The sequence below is a fragment of the Amblyomma americanum genome, chromosome 4 (genome assembly GCF_052857255.1).
Source record: "Amblyomma americanum isolate KBUSLIRL-KWMA chromosome 4, ASM5285725v1, whole genome shotgun sequence".
NCBI lineage: Eukaryota > Metazoa > Arthropoda > Arachnida > Ixodida > Ixodidae > Amblyomma > Amblyomma americanum.
Genome location: NC_135500.1, coordinates 152,037,303 through 152,052,347, shown reverse-complemented (window position 1 = coordinate 152,052,347; position 15,045 = coordinate 152,037,303). Strand labels below are relative to the sequence as shown.

The 15,045-nt window shown below is 46.4% G+C and overlaps 2 protein-coding genes across 8 annotated transcripts in view; both read right to left on the bottom strand.

The window, feature by feature from the left end:
• LOC144128531 (NPC intracellular cholesterol transporter 1-like) overlaps positions 1-5,675 on the bottom strand; it is a 119,081-nt gene extending 113,406 nt beyond the window's left edge. For 5 of the 7 annotated variants that reach the window (XM_077661981.1, XM_077661982.1, XM_077661983.1 and 2 more), the window contains exon 1: positions 5,245-5,666. In XM_077661981.1, the coding sequence (XP_077518107.1) occupies positions 5,245-5,403 (159 nt within the window). In that variant the 5' untranslated portion in view covers positions 5,404-5,666. Of the gene's footprint in view, positions 1-5,244 lie in introns of all 7 variants that reach the window. The other 2 variants (XM_077661979.1, XM_077661980.1) reach the window with 1 other exon arrangement.
• A 323-nt stretch (positions 5,676-5,998) lies between these two features.
• On the bottom strand, positions 5,999-6,964 carry LOC144130412 (SRR1-like protein). The gene has a single exon (XM_077664337.1). It carries the CDS (start codon positions 6,927-6,929, stop codon positions 6,108-6,110), a length of 822 nt encoding a protein of 273 aa, XP_077520463.1. The 5' UTR covers positions 6,930-6,964; the 3' UTR covers positions 5,999-6,107.
• Between the last annotated feature and the right edge of the window lie 8,081 nt (positions 6,965-15,045).

Sequence of the window (15,045 nt, the reverse complement as noted above, 5' to 3'; positions counted from 1 at the left end):
CCAATTGTTGGCAAGAGGCTCCCCTCATCTCCTCATACACAGAGAGCCATGCTCCAGAAGAACAATGAACAAAATGAAAATTGGTTTTTGGGGAAAGCAAATGGCACAGTATCTGTCTCACATATCAGCAGTAAGGGAAGGGATAAAGGAGGGAGTGAAAGAAGAAAGAGGTGCTCTGGAATAATTTCGACCACCTGGAGATCTTTAACATGCACTGACATCCCACAGCAGAAGAATACATTCACTTTTTATCCTTCAACGCAATGACATTTCACTCGCTCACACACTTCGCACAGCGCCTAACGCTGTCAGAAGCTCGAGAGAATTTTTAATATAGTCAACCGAAAAACTAAACTGCCACAAAAAAAAAACTGACTGACTGAAAGCGCAGCCTATCACTTGCTGTCTCTGCACCTGTACAGCTATGCCCTCACGACAGGTAATGAACACAGGCTAAGCTAGTGACTCATACATATCCTGACCATTCCTGGGAATACACAGGACTGAGCGGAGGCTTTACTGACACATTCCAGCGCTGATAACATGAGGCAAAAGACTGAGTGCCGCGACCAGGTCCTACGGCCACGATAAGCAGCACGGAAAAGTGATGATAGTGATGAGAATGACACAGCACTGGTGCCCGAGGCCCATTACAGGCATGCACACCTGTCGCTTTCCAACCTTCAAGACGCCTCGTTGTAATATATCGCTTCAGCGAGAAACACCACACGACAACCAAAACTACTACGACAAGGAAAAAGAGAAAGGCCCGAAAGGTTTCCTTCTTTCGATGGAAATTGTGCTCAAGAACAAATTGCGTCCACACATGCCCACTCCTAAAATAACAGCATCGAAAAACCGAAACACAAGAGCAGTCAGCTCTGGACACTGCTCAGTCACTCCCAAATAAACGCAACCCACAAACAGTTGACAGGCTACAACTTTCAGTCTTTTCACTCAGTGCTGTGCCCATAACTACCATAACAGAAAATGATGTGTCATAGAGACAGGAAAAGGACAACGTGGAAACGAACTGCTGTCATAAAGGGCTCTCCCGTCATATCCAGTGTAAACATACGCTCAAAACTGCTTGTCTCAAACACATGGACAAGCGACAGACGTGCCATTTTTTTTGTCAGAGCTGCCCGAGCGATACACCATTAGAGGCTCCGCAGGTAAGGGCAACTCGATGACTGCAACAGCTTCAAGAAAAGCCACAGAGCTGATCCAAAGTATAGACGCTAGCACTTTGCCTTTGAAGCCTGATAAGGATGAGCCGAACTCCACCTATGCCACAATCAAAAGGTTTTCTGTTGCAATATAATTTATCAGCTGCTACCGCTATGACCATATCAAATGAAATGTGCATTTCCAGGGTCCCGTGCGGAAGCAATGGCGCTCGCTAGATAGATCTGGAAGCTCTGAAAGACACGCAGCCCAGTGTTCGCACTTGAAGAGACAAAGATAGCCCTCTAGTGATGGCTTCTTATCGCGCATGTATCAGCCCAACCTTTCCTCCCAGTCCATCCAGCATGCTACAGAGAAATTGTTCTTGAGGTCGACAAAATGCTTCCCCTCACCTTGCAATCAAAATTGCAATGGTTTAACGCAACTAAACATATGCTAAATATATGTCCACAGGACTAGCGATGGAAAGCTGATGCTGAACAAATTCATTTTCAGGGCATCATTTAATTTATTACATAGCAGAATGGTCCAGAAGACTGATGCACATACCATATAAAGCACACAGTAAAACATATACAGCTGAATAAATAAATGAGTATATGTGTACACTGAGAAATGCAATAAAAATACATGTGAAATAAAGAAAGCTTCCATGAATTGACATAATCTCATCAAGCATGAAGTGAGCTATAATAAACATGATGATACCGCAAAGGGTTGCTAGTCAAATTTATAAAAAGCGCATGTAACTGAAGCCAAGGGATAAAATGAGATGATTGAATCATTACATGCCAATGCAGTTTTACAATGAAAATTAACGTCCCCTGTACATTGGCGCGCGCATGCACTTCCAGTCTATATATAAGAATGAGTGCAACTTCCTAGCTACGGAAATCGAGTACAGAGGTGAGCACACTTGCCTAGAGCGCTCAAACAGTGCTCTGCGGACGAAAAAAGGCTAAATTTTAACGCAGGTACTGAGTTTCACAGATATTTTGGCTTGAGCAAGGCTGGATACACACACATACCATGCAGGCACAAGCACCTTGCCCCTTGTGAAGCAATTGCATTAAGATGTCATTTCATTTGCTCTACAGCATACAGCTCGAGTGCTCTTGACAAACTGCTCGCGTTTGCACATTTCCTAATGTGAATTATTTTAATATAAAGAAATATTTCATTTCGTGTCCACCTAGAGCATGCAAAAATTCAACCCAGTAAACATGCACATGTTTGTTTTCTGCAACTATCCAATTATGAAAGGTAAATATAGTACTGTAACAGTTTGAGAGTGGACGGGAAAAAGAAACAGAGCAATCTCCCCCTCAGAAATTGTGCATTAATGGAGGCACTAACTAGTGCACATATTACAGCTGCAGACGGATCAAGATACAGCCATTTTAGTGAAGATTGCATCTGCACAAAATAGGGGATTTCTGCATAAATAACCTCAACTGTTCGCAGCACTGAACGCTATGCATTCAGCTTGCACTTCTCAGGAATGATAGACAATTATGAATACTCAGCAATTGGTCTTTGCCACTCATGCTACACAACAGGCTGGTAAGAAAGGCAGTCACGCCAAATGCACAGCAGTAGCAGCACTAGTTGCATAGCAGAAGCAGCTTACATAGCTTGACTCATATCAATTACAGCAACATCCAACAAAGTTACTGACACGCCAGCCAGAAGTGCAAATTGCCCGAGGTATTAACACCTTCTTGTTAACGTGTACAATCATCACCATGCAAATGAATCCGGGAGCAAGCAAATTAATGCTGTTAAAATAATGGACGGCCACGGACCGATTCCTGAAGAACAACTACATTTCATTCTGTCAGCGCCATTACTGGCAACTAGAAGTGATGTTGGGGCAGTACCAAATCCATACCACGAAGTTGTGAAAAGGCAAAAAAAAAACGTTCCTGGTTTCACCGGTTACTTCTGGAGATTGTAACATTAAAATCGTCCTTAAAATGAGAAATCAGCTAAAACAACAAACAAACACTAACCGCCTTTCAGAAACTGCAATTTAGCAGTGCCGCTCCTCACATAACAATACTTTAACACTAACTATGACCTGCAACATGCTGGGGCTGGCAGCACCTCACTTGAAGATATCACAGAAAATGAATGAAGCTTGACACACACTACCATACAAGTGAGAACACTGCAGGAAACCAGACTCAAAACAAATGATCTCTGATCTGGTACCAGAGCTGATAGGGTACTGCTCATGAAGCAAGCTCAGTCTGCTTACTGCGCATTGCAGGTAACTGTGCACATGATAGTATGTTGTGCTGGAGCAATTTTTCAATGCCACCATGTCAGCCAAGCTTCTATTCATCGGAAGTTCACGCTGTAAGCAGCCATAATGCACAGTGAAATCGAAAATGTAGCAACAGCACAGTAGCACCTTTACCAAATGTGCCAACAGCAATTCCTACAAATGCACTAGGTCACGATGAAAAGCGCTGCTATGGTTGGAACCGGTTATAACTTGTTATAACAGTTTTGGAAAAGCAAACCAGCTTTGGGCACTGAACCTGCGGAATATATTAAGGGGACAAAGAAAACACGAAGGATTCATAAATGTCGCGGTTACTGGGTACATGCTGCGACGTGATCGCATAAGGAACCTGCAGATGGTTCAAATAGCTGCTCGAATGGAATCGACGACAGAAAACGCAGAAACCAACATCTAGAACGGAGGAACCATAATTATCTACAATACACTAGAAAAGGTAATGGCTGTACGGCCCAGAATGTTTACACCACAAATGGAGATGGGTAGTCCAAATCATGACGAAACAAGCACACAAAAAATGCTTGATCTTGGCTTTATAGGGTTTAACGTCCCAAAGCGTCTGAGACTATGAGGGACGCCGTAGTGGAGGGCTCCGGGTAATACCGACCAACTGAGGTTCTTTAACGTGCATTGGCAGAACACAGTACACGGGCCTCTAGCATTCCGCCTATATCGATATGCAACCGACGCGGCCGGCATCGAACCCGCGTCTTTGGGTCAGCAGCTGAGCACCATAACCACTGAACCACCTCACCGGCTCACAAAAAATGCGCCTGGAAGCCTGGCTACCTTCCACACACAGCGCCGTGGATGGCACTTTTCGTGCTATCAGGTTTTTTCCTCCCACATTATTTACTGCGCCCATTCCTCGCAGGATGTTGATATGCGCTACGCGTTCGGTACACCTGAAACTCCGCCGCAAATAGAGCCGAAACACAACGTTGAACGAAGCAGAGTTTTTTTTTTCAGTTTTGCTTTTCAAGTATTGCTGACGACGGATGGCACATTACGAACGTTAAAGGTAAGTTCAGAGCTAAACAACAGTAACTAAAGGAACAGGACGGCGACTGCTGCAGCTGCCAACGAGGCGACCCCTACTTGTTTGAGGTAAAAAAATTAATTTTATGACATGCCAAACGAATTTTATGACTTGCAAGAAAAGAGACGAAGCAATCGGCGCAGCTAGATTATTACATCACGAAGTTAATCAATTTTGTCATCATAGCAAATAAAAGCTGTGCGCAGAACGCGATGAATAGCATGAAGCTATTCTTCATATAAAACGGCACTGCAGAAACGTCTGAAATTCGAGGGGCAAATCTTTCGTAACGCGAGATTTGTCGTGCCTGCGTCAATCGCCTTAAAACACTGGCATTAACGACACCGGCACACCATGTGAACTAAACGAATTCATGCCGCCAACATTACACGTATACGCTAGAAAACTTCCAAATTCACGCGGTAAAGTTTGAGAGGTAAAAAGTGTCAAACGCGCAGCGGTAGAACGATCCAAGCTGCGACGAGCTGAGCACGGACGCGAAACAGCGCTCCATGTCTTATCTCCAGCACTGCTTGCTAACGGCAGCAGCGCGTCATGGATACGCGTATGACAAGCTCAGTGCTCCGAAAAAGACATTAGGATAGCGCTTCAATCGCGCCGCTAAACCAGCGTAACACAGCTCGTAAAACTCGGTCAAAACAGCACAGATTAGGCCTAGAAGCGAAATCGGGACGGCGCCAGTACTTACCAGTAGTACCAGGACGCAGGCGAAAATCCTTAGCAGGCTGGTGGTTCGTAAGCTGCTGTTATCCATTCTGTGCACGGGAGTGTCACTGAACGACGAGATTTTGCGACTCACAAACGAAACACGGAATAATTTAGAAGCCGTCCGCGAAGGCACCACCATCCTGAGGCGGGGAGTTGGCTGCTGCTGCTAGGCTTGGTTGCAGTGTTGGGGAGCTTCACCGACGCTTTCCGTTGGGGGGTACGGGGATGAGGCTAATGAAACAAATTTTGAATTAAAAAATAAGGAAAAGGTTACTGATCTACGGCTGGTCTGGCTATTGCATGGTTGATACGCTGCAGGCACCCCCAGAACACAGCGATCGTCACAGACCACCGCGGCGAATACTCATCGCTGCCGCAGCGACGATGCTCGGCCGCTCTGATGAACTCGGCAGCCACCTAGCGGCCTTCGCCCGAGATGACGCACGCGAGAGGAGAGAGGGCGCCAGACCACATGACACAATTGCGCGTCGGCAGACGGGAAGGAGGAGTCTCTGATCTCGGCGGCCTTGGGATGGAGGCAGCTGAAGCGGCTAGCCTGCCTTAGGCCACGGAGAATAATACTAACCATAATTACACAGATGTACGGGCATCTCCATCATTTCGGGCTGCTCCGTACGTCATGGATTTGGCCTGTAAGGACTCGCGACACACCTTGGAGCAGTGAAGCCCAAGAAATGCGCATAAGGTTTCGTGCGTAAAGTTGACAAAATGAAAAAGAGAAAAGAAAACAAAGCATTTAATGAGCGCTCAACGGGTAGCATTTACAACAGTTCAATGCTTCATGACAGCATGGTAGCAGGGCAAATATGTTATAGTGAGCACTTAAATCTTGCACTTTTCTTCGAGAGCCAAGGTAATCTCGTCATCGCCACTGTATACAGGCTCGTCTTTCGAGTTCCACACGTCTGCATGCAGCGCACTCGTGTCAAAAGCGTGCAAGGCGAGGTCATTGAACACGTCGGAGTACTTGAAATCGTTCGCGATCGCAAATTCGCGCACGGCCGGTCGCACGTTCACCAAGAACGCACACTTCTGGCGAAGGGCACTGTCCAACTTGTTCGTCCACATGGTGTCAAAGCTGTTCCCAAAAATGACAACACTGCTGAGCGAACTCGCATCCCAGTTTGCCCACAGCACACTATTGTATAGGGGCGTACCGCAGTGCGGCATATAGAACAGTGTCCGGTCGCGAACGCTGCGTTTCCCTTCTTCGTTGCGTTCAAGCACGGTGAATCCCAGCGACGTGAGGATTTTCCGCTCATTCTCCGTGAAGGCTGGGTCGTAGATTTCCACCGAAACGGGGGAAAAGTGGCGCCGAATACAGATGAGCAGCGCGAACTGGAACCTCGCACTGACGCACGCGGCGAAGTTGCCGAGACCGTAACAAATAATATTACATACTTGAGCATCACCAGGCACCACTTTCAAGCACTTCGTAAGCACGTGTAGAAAGTTTTCGAAGTACGCCGATGATTGCAGGTCCGCTTCTGCCTCGGAGACGCGCCGAAGCACCACGCTTTCGTGTGGGCCTGCGTCGTCTTCAGTAGAAGCAGGAGCGAGTAAACGCTTAGCTTCTTTTCTGCTCGGTTTTCCTCGTCTCTTCACAAGAGTAAAGCCATCTTCGATCATCACTGTCGAGTTCATTTCAACGCAAGTTTTTCCTCAGAGCAGCGCCATGTTAAATTGTCGATGTTGGTGCGGTCTCGCCAGTAGCGCGAGGCATAGGTTTCGGTTTCGAAATCTTCACTTGTTTTTCTCGTCACAAATTTTCCTGCCCTTTCCTTCGCAAGAATACGCTTTTTTTTCGTTATTGAGCTATGTGTTGGGTTGTTAGTATTTCTATTCCCAAATTTGAGCCTTTATAACCATATGAATTAAGTAGAATCCTTATGTGGGTTCACCGTCTTCAATGCATGTTCTCTCAGGCCGTCCGTTCCTCCTAGAATGGCGTCTTTTTTTTAATTGTTAAATTTGGCTTAGCTTCAGCATACTTTTGTTTCGCTCTAATTTGCTAATCAATACAGAAATTACCGTCAAGGCAACAAAAAGTTGTTCCTAACATGTTAGTTGTTGGAAGCAAGAGTATGTATGTTCGGAGCAAGGAACTAGACAGTTCTGGCGAAGTCAAAGTTAGTTTAAATGCATGTTAGCGAAATACAGGTTACATAATACGTCTGTACAAATGGAGGCTGCAAAGTCGGGATCTGTGGAGGAATTTCCTAAAAAAAAAATTCGGAGGGAACACGTAAGCTCCGCCTTAAGGGTATGACTCGATAACGTAGTGGGTTATTCCCTAATATGCAGAAGGTTATTCTCTACATTACATTCATAGATCCCTGGAAGTCTCATACCCTTCCTAGCGCAGTGGTGCAGCGGTTAAGCGATGCGCCACTGCCCTGCGATGGCAGGTGCTCCCAGCGGTGAAATTTGTGCGACACAGGTCACTCCTCCCGAGCGACCGTTAATTTTACTGCCACGATGGGCAGTTTGCTCACTATCCGTTGGGAAAATTGTGATGACACTGCAAGGTCACGTGACCTAGGTGGCCAACCTGCCTCCTTGGTTGCTCTCTGGGGACCACCTGCCAGGTCCATGCTCGTTATTTTTCCCTCGCAACGCCGACAACGCTGGCACAGAATTTTCTGGTGAACGGGGTATTTAACGCTACCGCGTTAAAATGCGGCGTCCTCGAACAAAAAAGCACACCATTCAACCGTGCATGAATGCAACCTTCCATTTTTCATTGGAAGCAATAAATCAGCTGCAAGGGTTTGACCAAAATTCCCTGGCACACTAGCGCACTCGGTACAGTTTAGTGGCATTACAATGAAACGACAGGTATAATTGTATCGACCGCGAATATCGTGGGATGAGAACCGTTAAATCCCGCAGAATTATTCTGTTCAATGTCACTGACAGACTAGAGTACAATTGTGGTGCACTCTTCTTTTCCAGTTCCTGTCCGGAAAATACAGAAGGACCGAGTTGTAAGCGTCAAAAACACGATATCTCGCAGAGAACGAAGTCTGTTGCAAAATTATTCCGTTCAGAGCTATGCGATACAACTGTGGTCGAAGAGGTCGCGGAGAGTGTGTGTCATTGGGCCTCCTCTTTATCCTAGCGCCGATCAAGCACCGCAGTAGCGCGCAGCCATTCACCGGCCTTCTTTCCGCGCAGCTTCAAATCGCGCCTCCCTCCGATGCACGTGTACTGGACCGTTTCCAGCGGACCCCCTGAAGCCCCAAGAATAGCTTGCCCGCGTCCATTGACATTATAAGCATAAACACTCCGCGCTGCCCAGTAAGTGTGCGTCGCTGAGCCTATTGCGCGCTTCCGTAAAAAGACTACCAAGACTGGTCGGCCGTGACCCAGGCCGTGACTTACACAAACGTTAAGATGGAGGCTGCATTATTTCGAAGCGTGCGCATCCCTAGCCCGGGGTGCCAGGGATGGAGTGCAGAGCCGTCTTTGTCCGCTCGATCAGCTCGGCCGTTGGCGCGGTCGGTCGGGGTAGTATGCAAATACCTACATGGTATTGAAGAATTTTAGCACAGCGGAGACGTACCGGTACAGGCGTATATTAGCGGGCGCCTCCTGCGCGCGCGCGGTGACAGGGGAGGGGCTAGGTGGGGCCGCTCCATGTGCGCATCCGGCGTTCGGTAATCGGGTATACATCAATGCCAGTACGCCTCCGCTATGCCAAAACTGTCTGTTGTAGATGTTGAGTGCCGCCGCAATCTAGGCATGTGGACAGTCCCTCAGTTCTTTCAAACTGTGTAGCACATGTTACGTGCAGCCCTATACGAAAAAAAAGAAAAGACCATTTCGTTATTCTGTAAGCGCATTCAGAACCAAACGGTGTCTAATTGATTCAAATTGGTTTTTAATTGATCCTCGATTTTTTTTCGAAGTCCCAATTGGTCTATTTTGACTCTGGAATTAGTCTGTGTACCGCGGAGTGCCGCCGTCTAACTAACAAGCGTGGCATCGTGTATTTATTTATTTATTTATTTATTTATTTATTTATTTATTTATTTATTTATTTATTTATTTATTTATTTATTTATTTATTTATTGGAAATACCTGCAGCGCCCGAAGGCATTATTGCAGGGGGGATGAGGATACATAACAGAAGAATAGGCCTGAAAAGAGGCTGCTTGAGAGGCTTTCTGCAATAGACTGATTTCACAAGCAGTTGCGCGACTGCGCTTCGATATTGCCGTCGCGATGCACCCTGGGAGTTGTACCCTGGCCGATGGCCACGTCGGCGCGGCGCGAGACGGACGACAAGCAGTTTTGTTTGCATCGCCACACGCCACTTTGCTGCATGTATGGCGCGTTTATGGCACAGGTTGCTTCATCTGATAGGTGCTATGAGCTGTGACAGCTGCACCGAGCTGAGGGGCCCGGATTTTGCATTCCCTCCAAAAGAAAAGAGCGCGTGGAGGCTGGTCAGAGAGGCAGTTGAATAAGCTCTATTCAACACGTTTAGCCACCCGTCTTGTTCCTGCAGATCAGTGTACAGGTAGAAGCAATATGAAAGGGAACACGGGAGCACGTGGCCTGCGCGCTTCATGAAGCACTGCCGTCGAGAGCCGACGAGAACGGGCGGCGCCAGGTGCATGCGCGGAAAGAGCAACCGACCATGCTTGTTGGGCACGCGCCTTTGCTGCAACCGGCGTTGGGGACTTTCCCCAATCTAAATACCTTAAGTAAAATCTACCCCACGCAATACAACATCAAATTTCCGTGGTGTGGAGAAAAACCCACGTTAATGCACATAACGTGGGTGTGTCAGAAAAACAAGGATCTAGCTGCAATAAACAAAAACCCGAGTGCGGAACAGTGGGAGGGGATGCTCTCCAGCGAGGACCCGGCCGTCCAGCGCGGATTGGTGCGGAGAGCCTACCTGGCGGCATACCTCAGTGGAGCCCTGGACCAGGGGCCCCAACCCTGTTAAGACGGGCTGCAATAACTCATCGGAAGATGAAGAATGCAGCCCGCGACCGCTAATAACACATTTTAATATCAAATATAAATAAAGTTTTTCCTCCTCCTCCTTTGCTGCCCACTCTTATTGGCCTTCTTCGGCAGTGCTTCATGAAGCTCGGAGGCCACGTGCTCCAGTGTTCCCTTGCATATTGCTTCTACCTGTTCGTTGGCGTAGCGCAAGTTTCCAGTGTGAAGCGAGGCGCTACATCGAAGGTGCCTTTTTATGTGCCTTCAAGTTCAGCTGAAGGTCTCAAATTGTAGCAAGGACGCGGTAACTTTAACCTTCGCGTTGCTTGGTCAAGCCGCTTTAATAGCTATTTCTGCGCGGTGTAAGGCTGTGTATTAAGAAATGATTGTAGTCTTAGTGCAGTATTCAGGATTCCACGAGGCGCGGGGACTTGATGCGCCTATTTCCTCCCGTACCGCATATCGCAACAATCGCGAAAGTGTTTGTGCTATTTCGTGGAATTAGATCTGCAGCATGGCCATAAAGAGGTGCATATGAGTTAATTCCTGATATTCTGCTTTGCATCAACCTTTAACCGTGCGTACACTACCCTTTTAGAAACCTTGAATTTATGTCAGATTATCGCTTGCATCTTACTGAGTATTTACCCCTGCTACAAAAACTTTGGGGACACTTAAGTTCACATTAAGAGTATCATATGGTAGCGTTGAAATCTCCCTAGGTCGCTTAGAGGTCCCCTGGCGCACCCTTTCGGAGACATCGACACGCTTGCTGCCATCACATACTGCTTTATTACACATCATCGTTCTTATTAATTGGTGACTCTAATTAGTGACCCCATTTCGCAAATTGTTCCTGTAAAATAATTCGACTACTCTGTGCTGTGCGCGCCCGTTCAAGGCAGTCATTTATCCCTCTGGACGAACGTTCCTCAATAGTGTGGAGGTAGCGTGCCCAGCTCACGACCCAAATGACTGCTAAAGTCACTGATCTAGCTAATCTAGGGACTTTAAGGACTGCGCTTCGACTCCACTTGACTGCCTTTTTCCTTTTCAGCGAAACTGCTTTTCTGCGACGCTGCCCTCTCCACCAATCAGGATTTTTCAATCACGCCGACGCCGGGTTTACAGCCGAACGGGACCATCAGCGCCATTGCGTTAAAAAGTACGACTAGAAAAGTACTCTTCTGATTGCAGCTATCGTTGATGGATCATCACTGAACATGTTTAGGCTAGTGCTGAGAAAGAAAGTTCAGTGTTGCAAATTAACAGCGCCGACCAACACAATTAATTTGTCTTGAAACTATAAAAAAAGTGTGCCGCAAAACAATCTTTCACAAATAACGCTGATAACCCAACTTCAAGCTACAAACTAATGGTCACTCAACCCAAACTTAGTGCCCTCAATATCTTCACAATTTGCTCCTCCTTTCGCATCTTAGAACACGTGTGGTTGTGGCAGCTTTCTTACTGAAAATGCGATAACTCTCTTCTCGTTCTGCCCAGAATCCTTGTTGGTATATAAGCCACAGAACAGCGAAGCTGACTTCTCAAACTCCTTTAACGATTTTGCTGACGTACCCTACGTACGTTATAAAAAGCACCTTAAGGAGACCTAAAGTGTACTTTAGGGATCTTATAATAATAATGGTTTTTTTGGGGAAAGGAAATGGCGCAGTATCTGTCTCATATATCGTTGGACACCTGAACCGCGCCGTAAGGGAAGGGATAAAGGAGGGAATGAAAGAAGAAAGGAAGAATAGGTGCCGTAGTGGAGGTCTCCGGAATAATTTCGACCACCTGGGGATCTTTAACGTGCACTGACATCGCACAGCACACGGGCGCCTTAGCGTTTTTCCTCCATATTAGGGATCTTACCAGGCGGAACATGATACCTTGGCACTACACTAAACTATGTGTAGCTTAAATCCTGTCTTGACGTATTGTGGGCAGTGCGAAGAGGGTAAACGCTGTCCACTCTCACTATGAGTTGTGATGGAGTCCGGTGGCGATCACGCATAGTTATAACGTTTCTAATGCGCAGACGAAGAACGTTTCCATAAATAAGTGTTGCAGAAGAATCAGTACCATACGACAGATAATTAAGGCTAACGTCATGGGGGAAAAATTATGCGCATGTTTATTTTGTAAGCAGGAACACAATTCATGACATTGCCTTAGGAACAGAAAAGAATAAAGAAATAAAGACAGCAAAACGTTTTGTGGAATGTATCGATGCCTGGTTTAACACTCAAGGTTAACAGGGCCACTAAAGCGGCAACAAACGTTAAAATTGAGCATGTAAAAACGAGTGTAACGGCGTTCGTAGCAATTTTCTGCTTGCAAATGGCGCGGGAGTGAGGGGAAGGGCCCACAGTTTTTATTCATAGTCGCAGTTTTTACACATGCCTACAAAGCTACTGGCTGTGGGGCAGCTACTCTACCTCAATCTCCGCCCTCCGGCAAAGGCCCAACCGAATTCGAACCGGAGGCTCTAGCCCGGACCATGATGCAGAGAACACTTCCTCTTAGCCACGAAACAGCTAATCATTCATGGGGTATATCGTGACTATTTGTGTTTGATCAGTGGCATTTCAGTAGCAGTGGCAACCATGCGCGACATTATTACCGTGTTAAAGTCATATCATGAACCATATAGCACTGACGACCCGAGGTGGGCGTTTCACCTCAAAAATCTGGACCTCACCTTAAACTCAAAAAGAATTTGCCGACCTCACTCAACCTCAACCTCATCCGTTGAGGTCCATTGAGGTTGAGGTCTCCTTAGACGTCCTCACCTCACTTTTCCTGAGGCCACTGTTGACCTCACTCAACCTCACCTCAACCTCAAATTGTGAGGTTGAGGTCGGCTGCTCGACCGTAGAAAACAAAACGAAAAACAAAACAAAAAGTGATTAAGAAGTTTTTCGGTTAAAAATAATTCTGAGAATCCTGTGAGACAGGAAAGTCAAAATGATGAGGGTATTATTTTATAAGGTGTATACAGACACTATTGATGTGCACGCAATAGGAGAAGCTTATAATCTGGGATGAACCCGCAGAGAGTATATGGTCTGCGGGCAGAAGTGTCCCGTACGCGGTTAACACCAGTACGTCGGTGAGTACTTTATATGTGTCAATATTTGGCAACCTGCTTCGTGTATAATTGTTCGTACTGGAAGCCTCGCGCTCATTCACGCACGAACCGGCAGTTGACAAACACAGACCTTCTACACCATCTACCAGAAAATTGGAGGAGGGGAGGAGGTATTCACGATAGTCTTTTCAGGCTTGAGAATAGTTACAGCATATAAAGATGTACTTTCCAATGCGACGGTTATGCAGACGCATATCAGTATATTTCGATTTTTTAGCTCTATCCGGCATAGCGAGAATGCTCTTTTCAGTGCTCTGTATGTTGCCTTCGAAAACACTTAAGTTGCGACTGTAGTGCACCAACAGAGGAACGTTGTATTAATGTTTGTGTAGAAGCGAGCGGCTTCTTTTATTAATGCGAAACCATTAGATGGCTCACTTTTAAGGTCATATCAGCAAAAAAAGTGTCCGCAAGAAACGGCACCATGTGACGTCACGAGCCGACGAATCACGCGACGAGTACAGTGACGTCACATGCTTAATTATTGCTAATTAATATAATTAGGTAACGCTAAAACTAATTACTATAATTAGTGCTGTCATCATATGTGATTGTGACGTCATACCAGGTCACGTGACAGCGACGTGATGTGCCATCAAACCTAGTCACGTGACGACGCTGTAATATGACATCACAACTCTCACGTGACAGCGATGTAATTTCTCGTCATACCAGGCCCCCATCCACCCCCCTTCCACTCCATTGCAAGATCCATATGGATTCAACATTACTACACATGAGCACATGACGCATTACGAAGAGTGCCCACAACCCGGCCCACATTAATGACATTCGGATTGTCCAGCAGGTAAACGCGCCAGTTCTCATGTATGACATACTGCAAAGATCGTGCAACGACACATGCCTTTGACTCTCAAGATTATGACGATGATGATGATGGTAACAGTGTATTCTTATGAGCCCGGGGAAGTCTGATATACCGCTACGAAATTAAATCATTGCCAGAATATTGATTAAATATTGTACATTACCCAGCAACCGAAGACGATTATTGTGCGGGAAAATAGGAATACCTGCAGCTAATAATTAATGATGATGATGTTGATGTTCCTGGGAGGTCAAGACCTTCCCCGTTTCCGCCACTTCCCTCCAGGTGCCGATGGTAATGGTTTAGAAATCTTGGGAATTCTCCGATGACTCGGTGATCTCGCGGCATTTTGAAAGAAAGGGCTAGAATACGTCTTCGAACACTGCGCCAACTATTAGAATCACACGGGTCAAAACAACTGGCGTAGAGTGGGCAGCGTGAACCACTCTCTCTGTAATGAGCACCATGTCTCAAATTTCCCCGCAGCGATATCTTTTTCCGAGTCCCCCCCCCCCACCCAAACCCACGCCCCATCCCCGGGGAAAAAAAAAACAAACTGCCTAAACACTCATACGCCTCAACAGAATTCTGGGTAACATTTCGTCAACCAGTCTGAGACAAGCTGCTTTGTCAATCACTTGTTTTCCTTTAAAACTGAACTGCGAGCATTCTACGAAGCCGTTTAAGGTAAACGATGGGTCTCTGCAAAGTAGTTAAAGGAAAGATAACGTGTAGTGCCTGGTCGTCTGCAAGGCAGGCCGCCAACCTAACTGATCCCATACTTGAGAAGAAAAAAAAAGACAATGATTAGAAG